We start from the raw sequence: 21,628 nt of genomic DNA on the forward strand, positions 1-21,628 counted from the left end.
ACTTAGCATCCAGCCAAGTGATGGTGATATGAATCTAAAATAAGTTGGTATAATGCACCAGCTTGGGAAAGAGGGAAAGTCCTTTGGTGAAAGAAATCACCATGTTTAAAAATTCAGGGTGAGCAACCATATGTCATGATTGTGTCTAACTGTGGCTCACTGAGGTATTTTAAAGTGGTTATCAGTAATATTTTACTGATAACTGATATTTTTCTGGCCATTAACTCACACAAATGATCTACAGTGGCCCACTAGTGACAGTAATCACAACCACGCATAGATATGTATTGATTAAACAAGAAGGCCTACGATGAATCACATGAATCACATCTCAAATCCGTCCGAATCACTTCATTTCAATGTTTTTATATTTTCAATGGATCCAATGACTACGTGTAATGTGACTTGTAGTCCAAGCCCAAAGAAAATTACAACCCAGCACCAGAGTTCCCTTTACATGTGGAAACTTGAAGCCTCTAGTGCACATACACTAATAATTGACTTTTCAGTGAAGTAGGACACATCTTGTGTCCAGTAGTTAAACTGAATTGAAAAAAGTGGGATTTTTTTAACGAGGGAAATTGAACTTTTTTTTTTTTTTTTTTTTGGTTAAAAAAACATAAACACAAAATATTATTCCGAGCACTGCATTTTAAATCTTAAAACATATCTGGAGGGGATCTTTAAACATTAAATCTAAGACACTGTGGCCAAACACCTGGACTCAGCACAGCCCTACACTCGCATTTTATTCATGACCTTCTCTTCTGCTATCAATACTGTATACACAAACATCCCAATGCACCGTACTTGGTTCAGGGTCTGTTTACCACCAACATCATCTCCTGCAGCAGTGAAGGAATGACACTTTTAAAGTGTACGGATGACATGGCCCTTAGTGGCCCATCTAGTGGCACCGATGCTCTGTCTGAATACCATTAGACAGTAAACAACCTGGTCCAGACATTTCAGGAAAGCTCCCCTGAGCTCAACATCACCAAGACTAAGAAGCTGTGCTGTGGGAGCAGAAAGAAACCAGACTCAACAACAACCACCTCTTTTCCAACCCGTCAGTATCGAAGGCCAGCTGGTAGAACAAGTACCTTGGGGGGTGGGAGGGTAGGGGTGGTGGTGGTGGGGGGGGATGTCTCCCTGTCCTTTTCCCAGCACACCGACTCTGTGTACAAGAAAGCTGCTGAGGAAGCTCAGGACTTTTAATGTCAGCAAGGACATTTTGACCCCAGCTTTCAGGACACTAATTGAATCTATACTCACCTTCAACATTTCAACCTGGTACAACACCCTCACCACCGAACACAAAACAAAACTCTCCCACACAACTAATCAAGCCAGCAAAAATAATTGGTTCACCCTAAACTCCCCTATCTGAACCGTACACTCGGTCGGTCAGTAATCAGGAAAGCCACTCAGATCAAGCAGGACCCCTCTCACGCCCTCCACCAATCCCTCCGGTTACCGCCATCAGGTCGACACTACAAAGTCCCACTGGCGCGGAAAAACACCTACATTAAATCTTTTATTCCCTCTGCGATCATCACCCTGAACAAATTGAAATAGGAAATGTACTCTGACCTGTTTCAAATCGTTCTTGTCAATTGTAGTTTTAACAGCTTTAGTCCTGTTCAATGTGTGTGTGCGCATTGAATTTCTGTTGCTTTGTGACAGACAATGAAGATATCTCATCTTATCTTATCTTATAGGTTACAGGGAAACATTCATCCTCACATCTCTGTTTATGAACTGTGTTTGAGGAAAGGCGGTGCATTTAAAGTATCTTTTAACGGTCAAAAAGCTTTAAGCAGTTGAACCGTTGGATACTGTTTCCAGTATTTACAGCTAGTAAATTAAAAGAGATGATCCGAATCAGCAAAGACTTTGAATCAACCAGACTTGACTTGCTTGCTTGCTTGTTGTCAGTTGACTGACAAACTTAAAGGGACAGATTTGCTTTACTGGACAGACATCCCTGGACAGCAGTTGCATATTTTCCCTCTGTAATACATTCCCTGTCATCAACATTCATGATTATTATAATTTTATCATCTCTACTTATAATTCTTCTTCTACCACTGTGCAAGGATGTGATCTGGGCCATAAAGAAATAGGAATGGAAAAAAATAAATAAATAAAGCAAAGAAACAATGATATCCCAAAAGTCATGTGTGGGAGTTATTTTACCAAAAACAACACAAACAAAAAGAAGGTAAAAAAAAAAAAAAAAAAAAGAAGTTCTTCTGAAAAATGACATTGGTTATAAGCCAGTCAGTGGCTCAGCTGTGAGAGCGGCACACTGAGTTCACAGTTCACACTTAAACAGCCTGCTGACCCCACAATACACTGGGGTGCTGCTATGCTAGGCCAGCTGCTTCCTCGTGTGTGTCTGCGCGTATGTGAGTGTGTGCCTGGAAGAGAGGGAGAGGGAGTGAGGCTGTTAAGGCACTGAGCGCTCAGCCACCCACACACAATCCCAAATGAAGGCTGTGCCATTTCCACATGCAAGAGATGGAAACACACACACACACACACACACACACACACAAACACATTGCCCACATGCACTGCCTGCAACGCCTGCAACAATAACATGTATAAAGTGTCCCTGGCCCGCATGTACTGGACTCTCTGCATCTGAAACACCTGTCTAGTGTAGGGGTAGTGTATGTGTGTGTGTATGGGTGTGTGTGTGTGGCAGCAGCGATGGTGGTGATGGAGGGAAAGAAGGAAGCGGTGATAAACAGTTTGACATACAGGGAGAGAGCGGCGAAATGACAGAAAATTGGTGGTGGCAGCAGATGATGGAATTCAAACAAAAGAGAGAGAAAAAATAACAATAGAGAGAAAAAAAAAGACAGAGGGAGAGAAGAGGAGGAGAGGTGGTGATAGGGAAGAGGAGTAAAGTAAATGAAAGAGGAAAGGAAATGAAAGAAAAGATGAGAAAAGAAAGGAGAGAAAAAGACAGGAAATAAGAGAAAAGGAGAAGGAAGGAAGAACAGGGATACAAAGGAAAAAAAGGATGAGAGAGGGAAAGACAGGAAATGAGGAACAAGAGCAAGAAAACAATAAAAAGGAGAGAGGAGGATGAGAAACAAGGACCGGAAACAGTACACATGTGTGGATTGGAGGGGAGAAGAGGGGAAAAAAAGGGGAAACAAGAGAATAAGGGTGGAGAAGAAAGAGAGGGGAGAAAATGATCAAAAAGAGGAGGAAATGAAAATAAACAGAGGAACGAGAGGAGAGGAGAGGAGGCGAGGAGACGGGTGAAGTAGGGGAAACGAGAAATTAGAGGGAACGAGAGGGGAGGGAGGGAGGAAACAGAGACAGCAGAGGAGCGGAGAAGAAAGTAAGCGAGGGAACAAGAGATGAGAAAGGAGGCAAAAGAACTAAACGGAGGAGATGGAAGACATGAACGGGCGTCACAAAGTGGGAAAGAGCGTAACGAGGCGAGAAGAAGAGAGGAGAAAAGAGAAAAAAAAACGAGATGAAAACAAAGAGCGAGCAGAGTCTGGTACTCACCTCGCCGCCTCCAGCAGCTCATCCTTCTTGTATTCACCTAGATGGTTACAGAAGATCATGGTGTCAGACAACTGGTCACTTACACATACCGACCACACACACACACACACACGATCAGGCAGAGAAAACAACCACACACACACACACACACACACACAGATGTAAACACACACATACACACACACACACACACACACACACAGAGGAAGGATCTATCTATTGAGGGAAGACACCATCTCTCTTTCAATCTCTTCTCCTTCCTCCCCCCCCCCCCCCCCTCCACCTCATCCTCCTCCTACTCCTCCTCCTCCTCCTCCTCCTCTCTTTCTCTGCCATTCTCGCTCAGTGCGCACCCCTCTGGCTCCGGTTGCCGTGACGATGCGTTGCCGGCAGCGACCACAACACGTTCATTGTTTAGGCGACGAGCGGCCGACTGACACGCGCTCTGCCTCTATCCGTCTGTGCGTCTGTCCATCCCTCTCTCTCCTTTCGCCGCGTTTGTCTCTCGGCGTCTCGGTTTGCCGCTCATATTGCCGAGCTTCTCCGGTCGTTCCCCATCATCTCTCTCTCTCTCTCTCCCTCTCTCTCTTTCTCTCTCTGTCTCCCTGCTTTTTTTTCCCTCCTGTGGGCTCAGTTACCATCAAAAAACACAACAGAAATAAACAAACCCCTCCCCCTACCTTGCTCCCTCCCTCCCTCCCTCACCCTCTATCCAGCTCTCTCTCCCTCTCTTAGCCCTGCCCCCCTGCTACTACAGTCACAACACACACACACACCTTCCCATGTGTGTCTTCTCTGCCTGGGAAACACACCAGAGACACAGAATTCCTTTTCAAACAAGGGAACCGTATCATCACTCTGTCTGTTAATGTAATGGCTTTCTGGTATTCATACATAGGGGTTGTGCCAATTGATCATATCTATTATCTATAATTGACAAATGCATCCTCAATTGTCAATTTTTGAGATGATTTTTTTTGGGGTGAGGCAAAGTAATAATCCTAATCAGTCCGCTCTGGTAATCCAATAGTAATTTACTTAATATGTGTTTTACATTTAGAACTAAAGTATCATTTCTGCTCTCCACTGTATTTTCTGTATGTCGTTAACTTAAAGGAATAGTTCAATATTTTGGGAGGCACGCTTATTTGCTCTCTTGCCAGGAGTTAAATGAGAGGATCGATATCAGTCTTGTGTTTTAAAAGAGGTAATCCAGTGATTTAGTATTGCACCACCGTATAGTTGTGAGACTCACATGAGACAGATTTAAAAAACTGATCAAATAGATATCCTGACTTTTAGTCTGCAGAACGGGTGAAGCTCCAAAAACACTGGATTCCCATAATGCCACTCAATAGAGTCCTTCATTAGACGCCCCGTGCCTCCTTAATGCCCATTTCTTTCAAACTCCACATGTCCAGTTTGTAAGACAGGCTTTCTTTTAATAACTTTAAGTCTAAAGGGGGGAAAACACCTCGCCAATCTTCTAAATATCACTAATTAACATGTTATATCTTTGTTTGTTTAATCTGCACAGAGTTGTAAAAACAACAAGTTGTGATTTTATGGAAAGTTACATGCTGGAATTATTTTTTTCAGTGTGTAAAATGTAAATAAACTTTATCATCAGAGGAGCTCTATGTACAAAAAGTAGTCTACACAACAAAATATGGATTAATTCTGGTATTTGGTCAGTGGATCAGACTGAAACACGCGGTGAGGAACAGTAGAAGAAGAAATAGCCACAGTGAGATGTTAGATGAAGCGCTGCTGGCGACAGGTTTTTTTTTTTACTGCGGCTAGAGAGAAAGACGGAGGTATAAAAATCGAAATAGGAAATTTTTTTTTAAATCAAAAGGAAGACTGAGAGGTAAATGGGATACAGATAAATGGAAAGAGGATGAGGAGGCTGGGCCGTGTGTACACAGAGCAGACGGAGGGGTGGGGTAGGGCGAGGAGCGAAGAAGAAAGGTTACAGAGAAGGGAAAAGGGGGAGGAGGGAGGAACAAAGGATTTGTAGATGAAAGAGAGAAGGGATGATTAGGGATCTGGAAACTGACATGCATGGATTTGACACAGTATAATTGGTGTTAGGGAGGCTAAGGCGGAACAGTCGGAGGAGGAAGAAAAGGGGGAGATGGAGAGGAGCATGAGGGATAGAGAAAATATGAATACAAAGAGAGGAGAGAGAAATGTAAGGAGAGAGCTCAAGAAACTAAATTGGATGCTGTAGTTTTGAACCAATTTATGTGCTGAGACAGGATCATATTTCCATTACACACCAGACAGTCACAGCTGGATTATATTATCATTATCATTACTAGCATAATCACTATTAAAGTGTTCGCTGGCCGACACGCACAATATCTACATCTCCCACTGGTTTAGCGATGCATACATATACAACACATCCACATGTGCATCTCCATGGGGACCAGCATGCTATCACTTCTGGTTTACTTTTTTTTTTTCAAATATAATTCATAGAAATGTGAGATTGTGTTGGGAGAGAGTTGGGGAGAAATGCCCGAAACCCCCGCTACTATTTGAAGTCTAACAAATCTGTCACACTTTAAACTTCATTCAAACTAAACGGGTCATCACGCTTTGAACTTTATTGGTTGAAAATCAAGCTTTTAGCGTTACGCTTTTTGATATCTCTTATTGCCAGAGCGGGTGAAGTCATCAGTGATATTAAACTCTCTGTGCTGCGGTGCTTTTCTAAACGAGGGGGGGAAAAAAAACTTCAAGCGCTTTTATTCACACAGTTTTCACCCTTTATACACCGAAATGTTCGGCTGTGTCTCCTTCCGCTCCGTGTCGGAAAAATCATAAGGGAAATAAGGGAAAGTTATGAGCTATAACTGTTGAAAGGAAAGTGAGTGACTCAGTCTCCAATTCAATGCAAGTGTAACTGACACCTGAATGCAAACATACAGTATGTATATCATTATGTGAAGTCTGCATAGTATACAAATGAAGGCCTTTAAATGAATTGTAGGCAATATGAGATTGCTCTACCATGGTTTGCATCCAATACTGTGCATGCTTTGCAAGCTAAAGTGATTAAACCAACAGTGACTCGGCAGTTTTAATTAGTCTCTCTCACACACACACACACACACATACACACACACGCAAACACACACCAAGCAAGGACAAGGACAGTATAATTTAGTATCATTGTTAATCTGCTGCCATTTTGCTGAACTACACCTTCCACACTTTTAGACACCACGCATACAAATCAAAACAGATGGTTAATTGACAACACCTATGCTGATACTTTTCATACTGTACGCTGGAAACTTTGATTGCATTACATCATGTTTTGATATCTTCATCCCGTTACCACGTGAAAACACCTTAACAACCGTGCCGAACACCCTTGCAAACATCTAACATCGAGTAAAAGCCAAGCAGAAATTTGAAAAAAAAAAAAAAGTGAAGAAAAGTTTTAATAAAGTGGATCTCTTATAAGGCCAAGCTGGGTTTTTCATGCCTATCTAAATGTAAGAACATATGATTGAGCAGTCTTCTCTGTAATACAGTACAATGTTGGAAACTGTGAAACTAAAACTACATGAGAGCTGGCGTTTGACTTGAAGAACGCTTCTTCATTTCATTTCCACCCTGGTAATTGTAGTTTTTCTGTCACACTTTTGTTTGTGTTTGTTTGTTGGTTGTTGTCGTTTTGGACACTAACACCAGGAGTCTGCAAAGACACGCACGAAAACCACCGGTACAGTTCTTTCACACGTGAAAATATACGAATAAGGTGAAAAAGTAATTTCTCCTTTCCTGGTGATTTTAAGTGCATATCATTAGATGTGTAGAGTAAAATAACGTGTTAACACAACCCCTAACTACTGTAGCTACATGTTGGTGATGACAACGGACGGGGATAAAAAAAAAAGAACAGCTGAATGAATGTAAAAAGGGGGGGGGGGGGGGGGTGCTGGCTTTATCCCAACAGCCAGCCAGTTTTAAATCAGAAAGTCACAACTGGTCACTCAGTGCAGGTGATTCTGAGTCAGAAAGTCAGCAAAAATACTTAAAATATCTTATAGGAAAAGATTCATTTCACTGCTGGCAGTGGATACTTAATATTTAAGTGGTATTAGAGAGAGGAGGATGTATTTAAGTATGTATGAACACAACTGAGTCTGGCTGTGTGCGTCTGTGTGTGTGTGTGTGTGTGTGTGTGTGTGTGTGTGTGGTGTCGGCAATCCTGCTGACTCCAAACAGAAGAGACAAGGACAGGTTAAAGCTCAGGACAGGCTAGCTGCCTCCTGAATGATGATATTATGTGTGTATGTGTGTTTGTGTGTGTGTGTGTGTGTGTGTGTGTGTGTGTGTGTGTGTCACTCCCTTGGCAGAGTGCAGTAGACACCGGCGATCACTGTTTGAATTCCAATTGTTGTATGAAGGCATATACTTATTTGCATGCAGCCATGTGTGTGTGTGTGTGTGTGTGTGTGTGCACAGGTGAGTAAAAGTCAATATCAGTCACACTCCTATATATATCCAGTATACTATGTGTGTGTGTGTGTGTGTGTGTGTGTGTGTGCGCGCGCGTGCACATGCACTAAGTGGTTGTACAAGCACAGATGATGCTGACTGGACCGTGAGTCGCCTCAGTGCCGAGCTGTCTGCTTGTGTGTGTGTGTGTGTGTGTGTGTGTGTGTGTGTGTATGTGTGTTTAAATCAAATATCATTTATTGTAGAAGCAGCTTATCCGCTGTTACACAACAACTGGCTTTGAGTCAGACGTTGAGCGATCCACTTATAACCTCAGCAAGGTCGCAACTGCTGAGGTTGTAAGTGGATCTGTGCGCGCTGAGACCAATCAAAAGGGGAAAAAAAAAAATAAATGGGAGGTGAAACGGAAATTATAAAAGAGGGTGTTTAGGCCTCTTTGCTGGCTGGCTCGGCTCAGCTTACTTCACACACACTCACCGCTTACAGTGTGTGATTAATTGCTTCACACAGTGCACCAAAGAGAACAGCTTTGCATTAACTGTGTTTTTTTGGCCACCCACTCTGCTCTCTTTTAGTTTGCTGAGTTTCATAAACAAGAATCTGGATGTGTTCGACAGCGTATACCTCTCGAAAGCAGAGGACGGATGGTTTGTAATTCATCATGATACGATATCAGCGTGTGTCTGTCTGTGACCTTGAGTGGGCACAGCCAAATCGCTGTATTTGAACAGTGTTTCTCATCGCAGTCGTTCTGGGTTAATTACATTTACTGTGGGTGTAGCCAGAGGTGAGCTAGGATGTGTTCAAAATTGAGTTTTCATCATTTTCTTCTAAATAAATGTTTCTTCTCTACTCTTTTGCAGCCGCTTTGAAACGTGTCTGCTCCTACTTGGCGAGTATGATGATCCACTAAATTTTGTTTGTAGTATTGCATAGATTGTGAAACTGTTAACAAAAGCAGGAAATGCTGAAGAAAGCTGTTTGTTGGTATTAAAATCATTTCAGTTGAAAAAACAACCATCTATTATTTGCTAGACAAGTTTCCATTGACTTTATATGCAAAAATCATGGTTTGTTATATATGGTAAATGCTAATGATGATCCTAATTTGTTCCCAAGTTGCTAAACGCTGCAAAAAAGAAAAAAAATATGCAGAAAAGAGATAAGTAACAGCTTTTATCTATATGGTGTAATAACGCTGCTCTGCATCACAAGCCTGTTGTCACTCTATCTTGGAGGATCTCGCTTTGCTGAAAAAATGATTCCTTTAAGACCTTAACGTCATCATGGAAGATCTGACAAAATCCTTGTCCACTTCCGACTTCCTTCCTGCCACACAGTCAGTATTAATAGCCAATGAACAGCTGTAGGTAGAGCGCCTTGCTAAGCCGCCTCTCTTCCAGAGTTGTAAGTAAAAGGATGTCCTTTGATTTCCTTTCCTGAGCTTCTTTCTCCACCAGCTAAAGCAGCACTGCCCCAGAGGGCTATGAGAAGGTTTCCTTCCTGGATAGCGATAAAAAAATAAAATAAAATGCTAATTTTGCGATGGTATCAGGAAACTAGTTAGCATGCCTGAAACAGCCACAACACAACAGCACCGTTCAATGAACAGATACTCAGGACAGGAACGAGACTGGAGCACCGACACCTCCGTGCGGGAGCAAAACTACAAACAACAACGAGAACGACATAGTCGGACACATTAATGTGGATACGATTGGGTCATAAAGTGCTTGTCCTGAGCGCGGCGCTGAGAGAAGGGTCACACAACAGCCGAGGAGAAACAAAAGCAGACTGCAGTCAGCACATTCCTCCGCATCGGCACACAGGCTGGTCTGGCCTGCTCCACACAATGACTCACAACAGAAAAAGAAAACATATTATTGCAATGTTCAACGGACATATTGTAACTTCCATCTGTGACCTATTTACAGGGTGTATTCTTTATATTTTACAGTTTTTCAATATTCTAATGATTTTTATCCCGTTTAAATGTGTAAGCGATCTTCTCGAGAAGCCTCCAGAACCGCTCGTTTCCTGAGGATAAACAGCTTCATTTAGTCATTTTGTATTCCTCAATAATTGATAATTGAAAGACCCACTTGTGAAAGTGTAAAGCATTCTGCATATCCTGCGAGGCCGACCAGGCTGCAATCTATTTGATTTCAAAGGAAATATTCAATAAACTCTCAAAAATGTTTAGCATCTCGGAGTACTGACGCTGGTTTAATATGTACACACATCCAATCACTTTTCCAGAAGATTTCCATACACAGGAGATTGCTTTCCTTTTTTTTTTCTTTTTTTGAGTTCATTAACCAAATTCTGTCAGTCTCCTCTTGTGGACTGGCCAACTGCCTTCACTAACTCACAGTGTTGTGGAGCTGTGCAGCCATGTGGAAAACTAGGCAATTAAGCTGCAGGAAAATGGCCCAAATGGGTTGAGGGACCTTGGAAGTGCATCTAACTCTCTCTCACACACACTCACACACACACACACACACACACACACACACACACACACACACACACACACACACACACACACACACACACACACACACACAAATATATATTAAAAAAAAAAAGTCACTTTGTTTTGTTTCTTTTGCTGGGTCATTTTGTCGTTTCTTAGACTGGATAGACAGCAAAACAGAATCGTGTATTGATCCTATAGTGTGAGTGTGTGTGTGAGTGTGTGTGTGTGTGTGTGTGAGAGACTCTGAGGGGAAATAGTGCTCGGGCTCATTCATCACTTGGGACCAATCGAACAGCAGTCATCATGGTAATCAATGACCATGTCACTGATAAGGAGAAGAAAGCTACAGACACAGGAATTCACACTCTCTCTTTCTTTCACACACACACACACACACGCACACACACTCTACGGTGCGCACAGGTGTGAGATTGCCTTAGCTCCCGCTGCATTAGCGGAACGAAGCCTTCAGAGCAGCTACAGCAGTTCTTTGTCTTCATGATTAGGCTGTTAACATACACACCGATCTGAGCTCCCCTCTCTTCCACTTTCTTATTATTCCCTTGATGTCGCATCAATTCATCTCTCTGTTCCTGTCATCCGTCTGTCACCCAAGCCAATAAAGCATCTCCATCCTTTCTCCCTCTCTCTCTCTCTCTCTCTACTTTCACTCTCCGTATTTGCTCTCTACTTCTACATCTCTCCACACGTCCTTCCCTTCCCTTTGGCTCGTTCCCTCCAACCCCGGCTCTTCATCGACTTTCTCTCCATCTCCCGCCCTCGCTCTCTTAAATCTCTCATCATTTTTTTCCGCCAGCCCTTGTGAGAGCTCGCTGGCTAATTTTCTGCTATGTTAAAGCTGCCTGCCCACCACGGACCTCTCTTCAAAGCGACAATTTCTTTTTCTCTTTATTTACAATATAGTGGCGGTGCTTGCTGACAGCACATCTTCAACGCGCAGCTTGGCAGTAACACAGTTGTAATAGAAACACACACACACACACACACACAATTTCTGATAAAGTACACCATGATTCAAACTGTTTTTTTTGTTGGTGTTTTTTTTTTTTACTAGTCACACAGCACTACCAGGAGCACGGACAAACGTTTTTCCAAAGCTTCTGTGAGCAGTAGTAGCTTGAAAAGCAGCGCATGGTGAACACAAGCCCTAATTGATTCCAAGGGATGAAAACCTGTCGGGCAGCGAAAGAAATTAGATTAGTACCAGTTCCACTTATGACAAGACGACAGGGATACCATACAAAAACGATTGAAAGCTATTTTAGTCTCACGGGATTTTTTTTTTTTTTTCTCTGTCTATCTCATATCAGCATATCCTTGCAGCCACAGTTTCTTTGTTGGTGACAGTCTATTATTGCCCGTCTATAACTCATCCCGGAGGATGAAAAGCTAACGCTGACAAGATGACAAGGTAGGGGATTCTTGACAAAAAAAACTTGTTCAAAGTTGTTTAATTCTGCATTTGTTCACTCGGGGTCTTCGAGTCTCTCCACACAGACTCCAAACTAAACAAGATCCAACGTACGATCGGACATGGAGCTGAAAATTTACACCACATGAGGATAACATATGATGAAACTGTCATGAACCAAACCTGAGTGACTGTTTTTGACTTAATGGCAAATAATGTAGGAATATGCCAATAAAATCCAGTCTTGAACACTTTCAAATATCCTACAGACTTTTTTTTAAGACTTCCTAATCCTCTGCTTTAATCATTTGTGTCTGACATGATTTTCCCCAAAAAACACTTTAATGACCTCATTAAAAATTCTTATTACATCTCCTCCTTCTCCCTCCAATATATTCTTAATTTCATAAGTTTAACTGTGTGACAAAAGACGCCTCCTACTTCAAGTCCATTCTCCTCCTTTGACTGGAGGGAGGAACTTTAAGAGTCACCAAAGTTAACTTCTGTTCATATCCACTCTAAAGTCTTCAGTTTTAAATCCAAGTGCGAGGCCAACTTCGGTTGTTTATGAGACTAATGCTTTGTTTATTCAATACAGGGAATTGATTAGCGTCTAAAGCTGAAAATGTTCAAATGTGCTTTACAGAATTTATAAGACAAGGCACAATGAGACAATTGATTTTCATGGAGCAACTGGGTCATTGCTTTAGTAAATGGAATACAATTCATCAAGGGGAGGTAATGAAAAACTATGGGGAGTACAAAGATTATATATACGACTCACATTCATCATTTACTCACAGTGGCCGCTTAAGAGATGTTTCCTCCATTCTCAGCTGCTTTCACATGTAGATTTAACTATAAAAAAAACAGTCGCAACTTCAATCCACTAACCCGAAGACTGTATCATTCATTCTGTATATTTTATGGTCAATTGTCTGGACCAACAGAGAAATCCTGGACCTTTCCTCACCCGTCTATCAGCAGCAGTCTGGTAAAAGGTTACGCAGATATTGCCTTGAACTTTCTGACCCGAACTGAGCAACATTGTGTGTGCGAGAAGGTATGTCTACACATTTGAATCAAAGAGAATGAAAAGAGAAAGAAAGATCAAAGGCTGCCTTAACAGTGGCGCTGGAAGCATCCCAATTTCAAGTCTAACGCCCTCAAATCAGTTCAATTTAAACAGCGAAAACTTGAAAACAATGTTTGCTCAATGCTGAGAAAATGTTATATAATTAACCTGAGACAGCTGTCATGGGTTTCTCAGCTTGAATGAGCAGCATTTGGACGGAGGACAATGAGATGCAACATCAGAAACTATGGCCATCTCCAGATTACCAGCAGTAATCAACAGTAACCACACGGGGGAACACGAACTATGTGTAAAAATATAAAATGATGATGATGCCGGGCACATCGCAGACAAGGTCAGGAGCACAGGAGGGCAATTAAAAAGGAGGTGACCCAACACTTCTATATCAAAGGGAGCAACAACACCTGAAACCGTATCTTGGACTTAGAATTGGCTATCCCGCTGTCTGGTGGGTGCTGAACCAAAATCAAACAGTAACGTAACACACAACACACGCCGTTGAAATGTCAAATCAAGACAACATGTGTCTCTAATGTTACTCTGCTCATGTGTCATTTCAATTCCGGTTCAAAACGGTATCAAATATGACTCAGTTTATATGCTGGAACAATCTTATCAAGCCTGCAGAGCGAATGAAATCAGAGAGGGAATTTGTGAGCAAAGTGTGAGTATGAGTAAGTGAAAACAAGATAGGCAAAAGTAATATGGAAGTCTGTGTGTGTGTGTTGACTGAGGTCCAGAGTGGAGAACTGATTTCTCTGAGGCTCAGAAGCAGCTAGTCTGTGAATACCAATCAGAGGTAATTAATAGCAGCTAATGGACTCTCACTCTCTGTTCCCGTCTCTCTTCCGTCTCTATTTGTTCCTCTCGCTCCTTTTTATTATGCAGCATTAATGCATACGGGAATGAATGATCATTCTTTTCTTTTCTTCTTTATTTACTTTCCTAATCTAAAGGCTTCCAGAAAGACACTTTAACCTTCCATAGTTAAAGAGGGTTTATAACTGTAGAAGTGCTTCCAAGTAAATGATAGAGGGTACATCATACAGTGAACCAAAATAAAACGCAAAAGACTAGTCTTTGTGAATCCTGGCGTCTATTGGTAAAAAGCAGAGTACTGAACTGACCCTCTGCTATTGGCTGGTCTTTGGTGCCAGGTAATGTTGCCATCTGTTGTATTTTATGAGCTGTGTGCCAATTCAGTGCCCGCATCCACCCTTCAAAGACCACATATCAAAACCAAATACATCATAACCGGTGAGTAATGTTGTCCCACTCCAAAAGACAAAAGCATACGAGAAGTGCAGCCTTCTGTACAAATTGGAGGACAAAACCCTTGTGTCAATATCCCAAAAATATATTTTTTTAAATTGTCATGACACACTTCCATGGCCGAGACCAATGAAAAAGCCACAGTAAGTTGTGAAAATATGAAGCCAGATGCTAAACTCCGCTGTTTATTCTTGTTAGCAGACTGGACAAGTTGCCACTGAAAACTGTTATAATCAATTATAAACATAATACAGATATGAAAAATGAACCATTGCCGGGCTACAGACAAGCACCCAGTTTGGTCCAGATTGAAACATCTCAACAATTACTGGATGAAGTGCCATGAAATTTGGTACAGACATTCATGTTTCCCAGAGGATGTATCCTACTGAGTTACTGGCTATTCCTCTCATGCCACCATGATGGGACATTTTTTTTTGGTAAGTGTCTTGACAACTATTGGATGGACTAAACAACTTTGGTGATTTAGCCACCAGCAAGTCAAAGTATTCACTTAAGCAATGAATATCTCAAAATTGGATAAATTGACACAAAACTTTGTAAAGCCGTTCATTTTTCCAGACGGTGAACTGTAGTAATACTGCCATCACCTGAATGAAATATCTCGACAGCTATTGGATGGATTGCCATTAAATTTGGTACAACCATTTATGTCCTCATCATGATGAATTGTAATCATTTTGGTGGTACCTTAACGTTTCATCTAGTGCCATCATCAGGTCAAAATTTGAATCTGTTCAAAATTTTGGTTTATGGCTAAATTGCTGTAAAACGGATGACATTCCCATCAGCCTCTGCTGTACTTTGTCTTTAGTGTATAATTAGCACGTTAGCATGTTAACTCGCTAAACTAAGATGGCGAATGTGGTAAACATTATACCTGTTAAATATCTGCATGTTAGCCTTGTCACAGTGAGTACATTAGTATTTAGCGGTAAAGCAGTCTTGTTACTTAAAATCTCACATATTCCTCTTGACTGCTACCACTTTTATGGTTTCTTCTTTCTTTCTTATAATAAATTTGCGAACATTTTGAACACCACTGTCAGTCCTAACACAATATGAAACTTTTGACCTTTATGCAATACGTGCACTGTTAGTGGCGCCCTCCTCCCCCTCAGTGGCTCAAAGTTCAACCCACGTCACTCATTCTGTCATCTAGCCGGAGGCTGAAGTAACTGCATCCATTAGGCTTCTACAGGTATCTTTCTTGTTTTTTTAAATCAGAATTTTTTATATATCAAACACTGAAGACTGTTTCCCATGTGAGATAAAAAAAAAAACAAAGTTGTGAGAGCTCAATACCAAAGATGCGGACAAAATCAACAATGAGAGCTTAATACCGGGGAAAATAAAAACAGTCTCAAAGAGATTACCGCAGAAATTACCTTTACCAGTTAAGTTAAACAGAGCTTATTTTCACCGGTCTGTTTCTTAGTAAGTTCTTAACAAACAAACAGCCTTAGTCCTGAAGATTAATCGATTATACTGTAACTAGGCAGTGATGTTGATCAGCAACCTCCATCTTACAGCTGAATGTAGGTGTCATGTTAAAGCCAAATCTGTTTTAATCACATCTGTTTTAAAGGTTTTCAGAGGTCTGTGATGCAGCAACAGCTCACTTCTGTGTTCTTTATAGGCCGATATAACACTGGAATCAATGGAGTACATGTTACTGCCAGAGACTTAGAGAGGGTGACGCAGAGTGAGACATTTCAAGTGAAGAGCAGAAAGAGAATAAATGACAAGCGTCACCGGGAAGAGATGGAGAGGCTGATGGGATATCGCTTGACGGCTGAGAGACAGCAGGGGGCAAGAGGACAAAGAGTATAGATGAGGTGTCAATGGAAAAAAGAATGACATCAAGGCTGATGATGGTGGGGTGGATGGAGAACATGCTGTACTTGCAAGCTCATTAAACAACGCTGTAATTGATGAGTGAATAAGAAAGAGATGGGGAGATGAGTGGAGAAGAGAAAGAGTTGTCAAGGGCAGACAACTTGATGAAAGTGTCCTAATCACTGCTTTTTCCGACTAGAGGAAGATCAATCACCAACGACAACAGGAAAGACGGATGCAAAGAAAAATCCTCCTGGTGATCCTCTCGTTTCCGGAGTTAGCTCTACCGCGGCTTTTCACATCATTACTGTGTGTTTTTCTGCAGTCCGCTTAAGGGATATTTCAGGCTTTTGATAACACTCTCATGCTGATGCAAGACCCTCAGAAACACCTGTGTTGGCTGTTGGTGTGAGTGGGTCAATGTGGATTAATTGACAAGAGGCCACAACTGGGCTCAAAACTGGGGATTTGGAGATTCAACTTGTGGTCAATATGGTCACATAGTGGGCAGCCTGGAGGTCTTTTTTTCCCTTTTAGTTGATGAAACAACTTTTCAATCTTCCATCATGTTGAGTGTCATTCAAAGTGTCAAGTGTGGCTGATTGAGTTAGCAGTCAACATCAATGTATACTGACAACTTCAATAATAAACATCAAACTTCAAGTTAAGCAGCACTATTAAGGGCACTATGGTTGGAGACTCAATTCTTGTGTGACTAGTAACTATTGGATATTTTCTTGTAATGGATCATCATGAACCCACCGTGAGTGATGAGTATTCTGTGTCCTACCGACTGGGGTACCCTCAGACCCTAGAGGTTCACTTTTTGTCATATATCACATGTGCTTTATTCTATCATTCCAATTTTTCATGACTTTGTCAATCAATTTGTTCCTACTGACTTCATATCATTGTTTTCTGTTTCTGTTTTAGTTGTGTTGTGATTTTTAAAAATATCAACATATTGGGGTCCTGGGGAACCCCAGTTAAAAGCACGCAATTCCACCAATGTAGTTTTAATAGATGGAACTATTTATTGAGGTTTGCCATGGGTCCTAATTTGAAGTATCACACACTGTCTGCATTACCATTTTACAGCAATGCAAAGACTACTCCTTCTTTTATATTTATGGTTACATAACATTGCCATGTTCATTAGAGTAAATATTGACGGTAGAATTCAAGAGAAAGTTGATTTAAGTCCACTGCATACTGGTTTTAATGGAATACACTACGAAATACTTGTCCACCAAAACACTAGATGGACGTATTTTGTATTGTTGATGATACTGGCTACCAAAAGTTTATAGACTCTCATATACATTGTGATAGAGAGCAGTGCCTCTAAGTGGTTTGTAGAAAATGACTGCTTGATCACAAAATACAAGTTCATCGCGCATTACCAAAAAAAGAGAAGACTTATCAGACTCTTTTAAACCTGCTCTACATTAACGCAGGACTATAAATCTGGCCTAAACATACCAGCTTCGCTCCAACATCTGATAAAAGCTGTGTGCCCTGGACTGTCTGAATTTAGCTCTGGGAGCCAGTGACCATTTAGTGATTGTTAGATGATTAGGTGGCTAATCTCATAGCAAATCTGTGCATGCCCTCCTTTGTAACCTGATAAGGAACAATATAATTAACTTGCTACTCTCTAAGCTTTGACACTACAAAAGCACAAAGGAGTACTGAAGGGTTTTACCTCCAGTTTGGCTTTGAAGAATTTACTTTTCCATTAGACTTGACTGTGAATATTTTTCACAACTGATAATGCGACAGCAGATTCTGACCGGTAACACACACTGATTTGGATAAGATGTAAGAGATGAAACCAGTCATGAAGCCCATGCTAAAAACATAATCTGCCCAACCAATGATGCTATATGTACCATACGTCCTTTATTAGCTCAATGTACTTCTGCAAACAATGTTGAGAAGTACACCACACAGGCTTTTGTCATCAAATATTCTGCGTGGGAAGTACAGTTGTGCATGTGAGCCTGCCCCCTGGTGTGGTATGAATCGCTGTGTGTCATGTTAGCGATAGACTGGAGCAGCAAATCTGCAGAATTCCCTGGTCATGTGTGCATTTCTGCAGAGCGACTGAATCAAAGGATTGAATAAAGACCTGACAATCAACACCACACTGCCCTGTTCTGATGTATGTTCACCCTGATCAGGAAAACTATTTGACAAACAACTGTAGAAAATCCTAAAACAAGCTAAACTCACAGATTCCTGTTCCTTCCCTTTCTTTAAGAAAAGGAGACATAGTGTGAGAGGTGTTTGAGGCTGGTTAAAAAAAAAAAAAAAAACTAATTTTCTCTGTCTTTCCTTTCCTCATCTCCTGCTAGAAAGGAACAGAGTCTATCATTTCTGAGAGCAGTTTCTTGGATGTGGCAGAGCAGTAGAGCTAATTTATGGGTCAATATAAACTTCCATCACCACAGACTGAAGCTGAAAGCTGTGCTGGCCTGCGGCAGAGATGAAGAATGGAGCAGAACCTCTAAATCGTAGACACAGAACATATAGGACGGAGAGGAAAAGACTCGTGCAGAGTGTCACAGTAGAACAATATATAGAGGCTACAAAAATACAAGCACACGTAATTATATACGCTCACATTTACACTCTTGAAGAGTTTTTTCCAAGAAGGAGAATTTAAAAGCCTTGCTCAAATATTCTCTGCCGCCTTTACGAAAACCTGACCATGCCGCCAATAATAAAACCGCCTTTAAGAGCATTGCGTTCAATGCATCGCTGCCAATAGCAATTACAATTGTGGAATCACTCCAGGGCGGCACGAGGTGAAAAGATGATGTAACAGGGTGATAGTTTAAGTAATTAGTGCTGGCCATTAAGAGCATAATTCATGTTTCTAACAGGAGGCAGTAAATTTGTTAGATATGAACCACAGACGGAATACAGAACAATCAACTGCAGGAGGATGGGACCGACAACAAAGGAGAGAGCCAAAGTACAAATGTTATGGATCAACTAATTTCTCTATTAAGTGCAGATTTTCACCTGAATGCATCAATGGAATGAACAAAAGACAGAATGAATGCAGCCATTGTATGTTTTAAGCACAATGCTGTAAAAACTGGTTTGTGGAAGCCATGAAGGGGTCTGTAAAAATGTTTTTTTTTTAATAGTCAGTATTTGGCTACTTTCTAATTGACCTTTTTCACAGCAGACATCTTGACATGTCATAGCAGGAAAAGCACAGGTGTAATTAATAACCTTCATTAAGGCTGTATTCCAGCTAAGGTGTTGATTCTGTGGCTTCATGAATTACCTCAATGGAACAGAGCCATCATTAATGTTATTAATTACACCTGTGCTTTCCCTGCTATGACAAGTTAAACTGTCAGCCTTGAAGAGAGTCTATTACAGCCCCTATTTTATGTAAATTAAAACATGTTTTAAAGCCAAATCCTTTTTTTTTCCCATTATAGAGGTTTAAGATTCATAGCACAGGCAGATGGGGCCTCATATATCTGGATAAAATGTATTTCCACACGAAAATAAATCAAGGTTCAGTAGGTCACCGATGAGGCAGGACCTTTGCCTCGCACTAAGCCGGGAACAACCCTGTCTCATAAATGAATGTGATGCATGACGGCAGCTGCTGCACGCTAAAACTGATTTTAGACAGTTCTCACAGGTAAAAAAGACACAAGGAGTGCATTATGTGCCGAGCTGCTGCTTTGGACTATCACACATTAAGAGGTGAGATAGGGTAAGTGATTAGTCTGAATTATAACAAGGCTGGATGTGTTGCTGAACAGTTTCTGCTTAAATCTTCATTTCAGTGCTAAAAAGAAAAAAAAAAAGTTTTTTAAATCCTCAAATCTTTGATTCTCACTGCAGCCACTTCTGCTGTGTCTTTAGATGTTGTAGAATATACTTCTAATTTCCCTTGGTTATAATTATGTGATCCCTGCTAGTGTGAAATGTCAATAAACAAACACAATTTGTAAGCAGCACTATATCCAAGTCTGTCCCAGTCAGTCTGTTGTTTACACTATTAAAATGTGCAATGTTTGGGATCCTGTTTGATCGCACGTCTACTCCACTCATTACCACTCCTCTGCTAAATCTTCCAGTTGCACTGTTCATAAATTGCATTTTCATGACAGCTCCATTATAAAACTATAACATGGGAGACACTGAGATGGGGGTGAAGGGGGCTAACTGCAACATATGCGGCAATGTTCAATAATTCTGGCCCCGAACAACCTCATTTCAATTCTAGCTGGCAAGGACAATAATCTTTCACGGGGCGGCGGTGAAATCCCCCTCTGTGGTATCTCAAGATTTATCTCATTTACCGAAGAGGCTGAACGAGGCGAATTGCTGATGTAACCCAGTGTAAACACAGAAGTGTTGCTGCGGAAACTGATTTAGAGCCCGCATCGATACCCGGAGAGAGCGAGTGAGCGACAGTGAATGCAGGAGGAGAGAATTTAAATTTAACATTCTCTTTACTGCTCCACTACGGCAAACAAAAACTAATTTGGTTCAATATAAGAACAATGTCTTTCAGCCTCTCCCCAGCTGAAGAGAAAAAAAAAAAACGGACTCACAACTCAGCAAACCTGTGCGAAAACACACACGTACAATACGGTGCCGAAAAGTTCATTAAAAGTGTGAAGAGAAGATGTGATTATTTGCAAAGAGGAAAGATGTCAAACTAAATCACGAGACTTGGAAAATATGCGAGAAAGTTTTTTCTGTGTCTGTAAATTAAGATGTCTACTGAAGAGGACACTGCAAAAAAAAAAAAATTACAATTTATTTAAGATATATTTTTAATTAGTTCCTCATTTAAGAGCTGTGACTGTATCCCAGCAGTTCCTCTAGCACTGAATAGGTGTTTCCCTGCCTTTATGAGCTCGTAACAATGAAGGAACCGGTAATTAGTCTGAATTTCACTACAAAGCTTTAGTGTCCCATGGTGGTCACTAAAGCTCTCCAATGAGTTTTTTTTGCTGGTCAGGGTGTAATGGCATTTTTCTTCTTCTTTGTAGTGTTATTGTAGGAAAACGCTGAATATATAGACAGAATATTTTGGTGAGAAAAGGTAGTATTGAAGTATTATCAATCAAAAGTATTAGTACTGGCCTTCAACATCCCATATAAACACAAGTGGGACACTAATGAAAATGATGATGGCTCCCCGTGAGGCCAACAGATGGGGTGGGACGTGTGGGGCTCGTACAGTCTCCAACTACATTTAAATGTATTTTCAATTTGTCATCGTTTGCAGCATTGTGCTGTATTAAAGAAAACACTGTTCAATAAGGTTCCTGTGTCATTGTTTGGGTTATTCCTCTGTTTTTCAGCAAGACGTGACAAAGAAAGAAAGAGAGAAAGAAAGAAAGAAAGAGGAAGGAAGGAAGGAAGGAAGAGGAGGAGAGAAAAAAGGCGAGCAAACCAAAAACCAACACAGAAAGCGAGTTTATTG

The 21,628-nt window shown here is 41.1% G+C and overlaps 1 protein-coding gene across 3 annotated transcripts in view; it reads right to left on the reverse strand.

Annotated features, from left to right (window-relative positions):
- The window catches only part of tnksa (tankyrase, TRF1-interacting ankyrin-related ADP-ribose polymerase a), an 82,728-nt gene that overhangs the window by 49,964 nt on the left and 11,136 nt on the right, over positions 1–21,628 (reverse strand). For all 3 annotated transcript variants that reach the window (XM_042394736.1, XM_042394734.1, XM_042394735.1), the window contains one exon: positions 3,535–3,571. In XM_042394736.1, coding sequence (XP_042250670.1) covers positions 3,535–3,571 — 37 coding nt within the window. The remainder of the gene's footprint in view (positions 1–3,534; positions 3,572–21,628) is intronic.

This window comes from Thunnus maccoyii, chromosome 19 (genome assembly GCF_910596095.1).
Source record: "Thunnus maccoyii chromosome 19, fThuMac1.1, whole genome shotgun sequence".
Lineage (NCBI taxonomy): Eukaryota > Metazoa > Chordata > Actinopteri > Scombriformes > Scombridae > Thunnus > Thunnus maccoyii.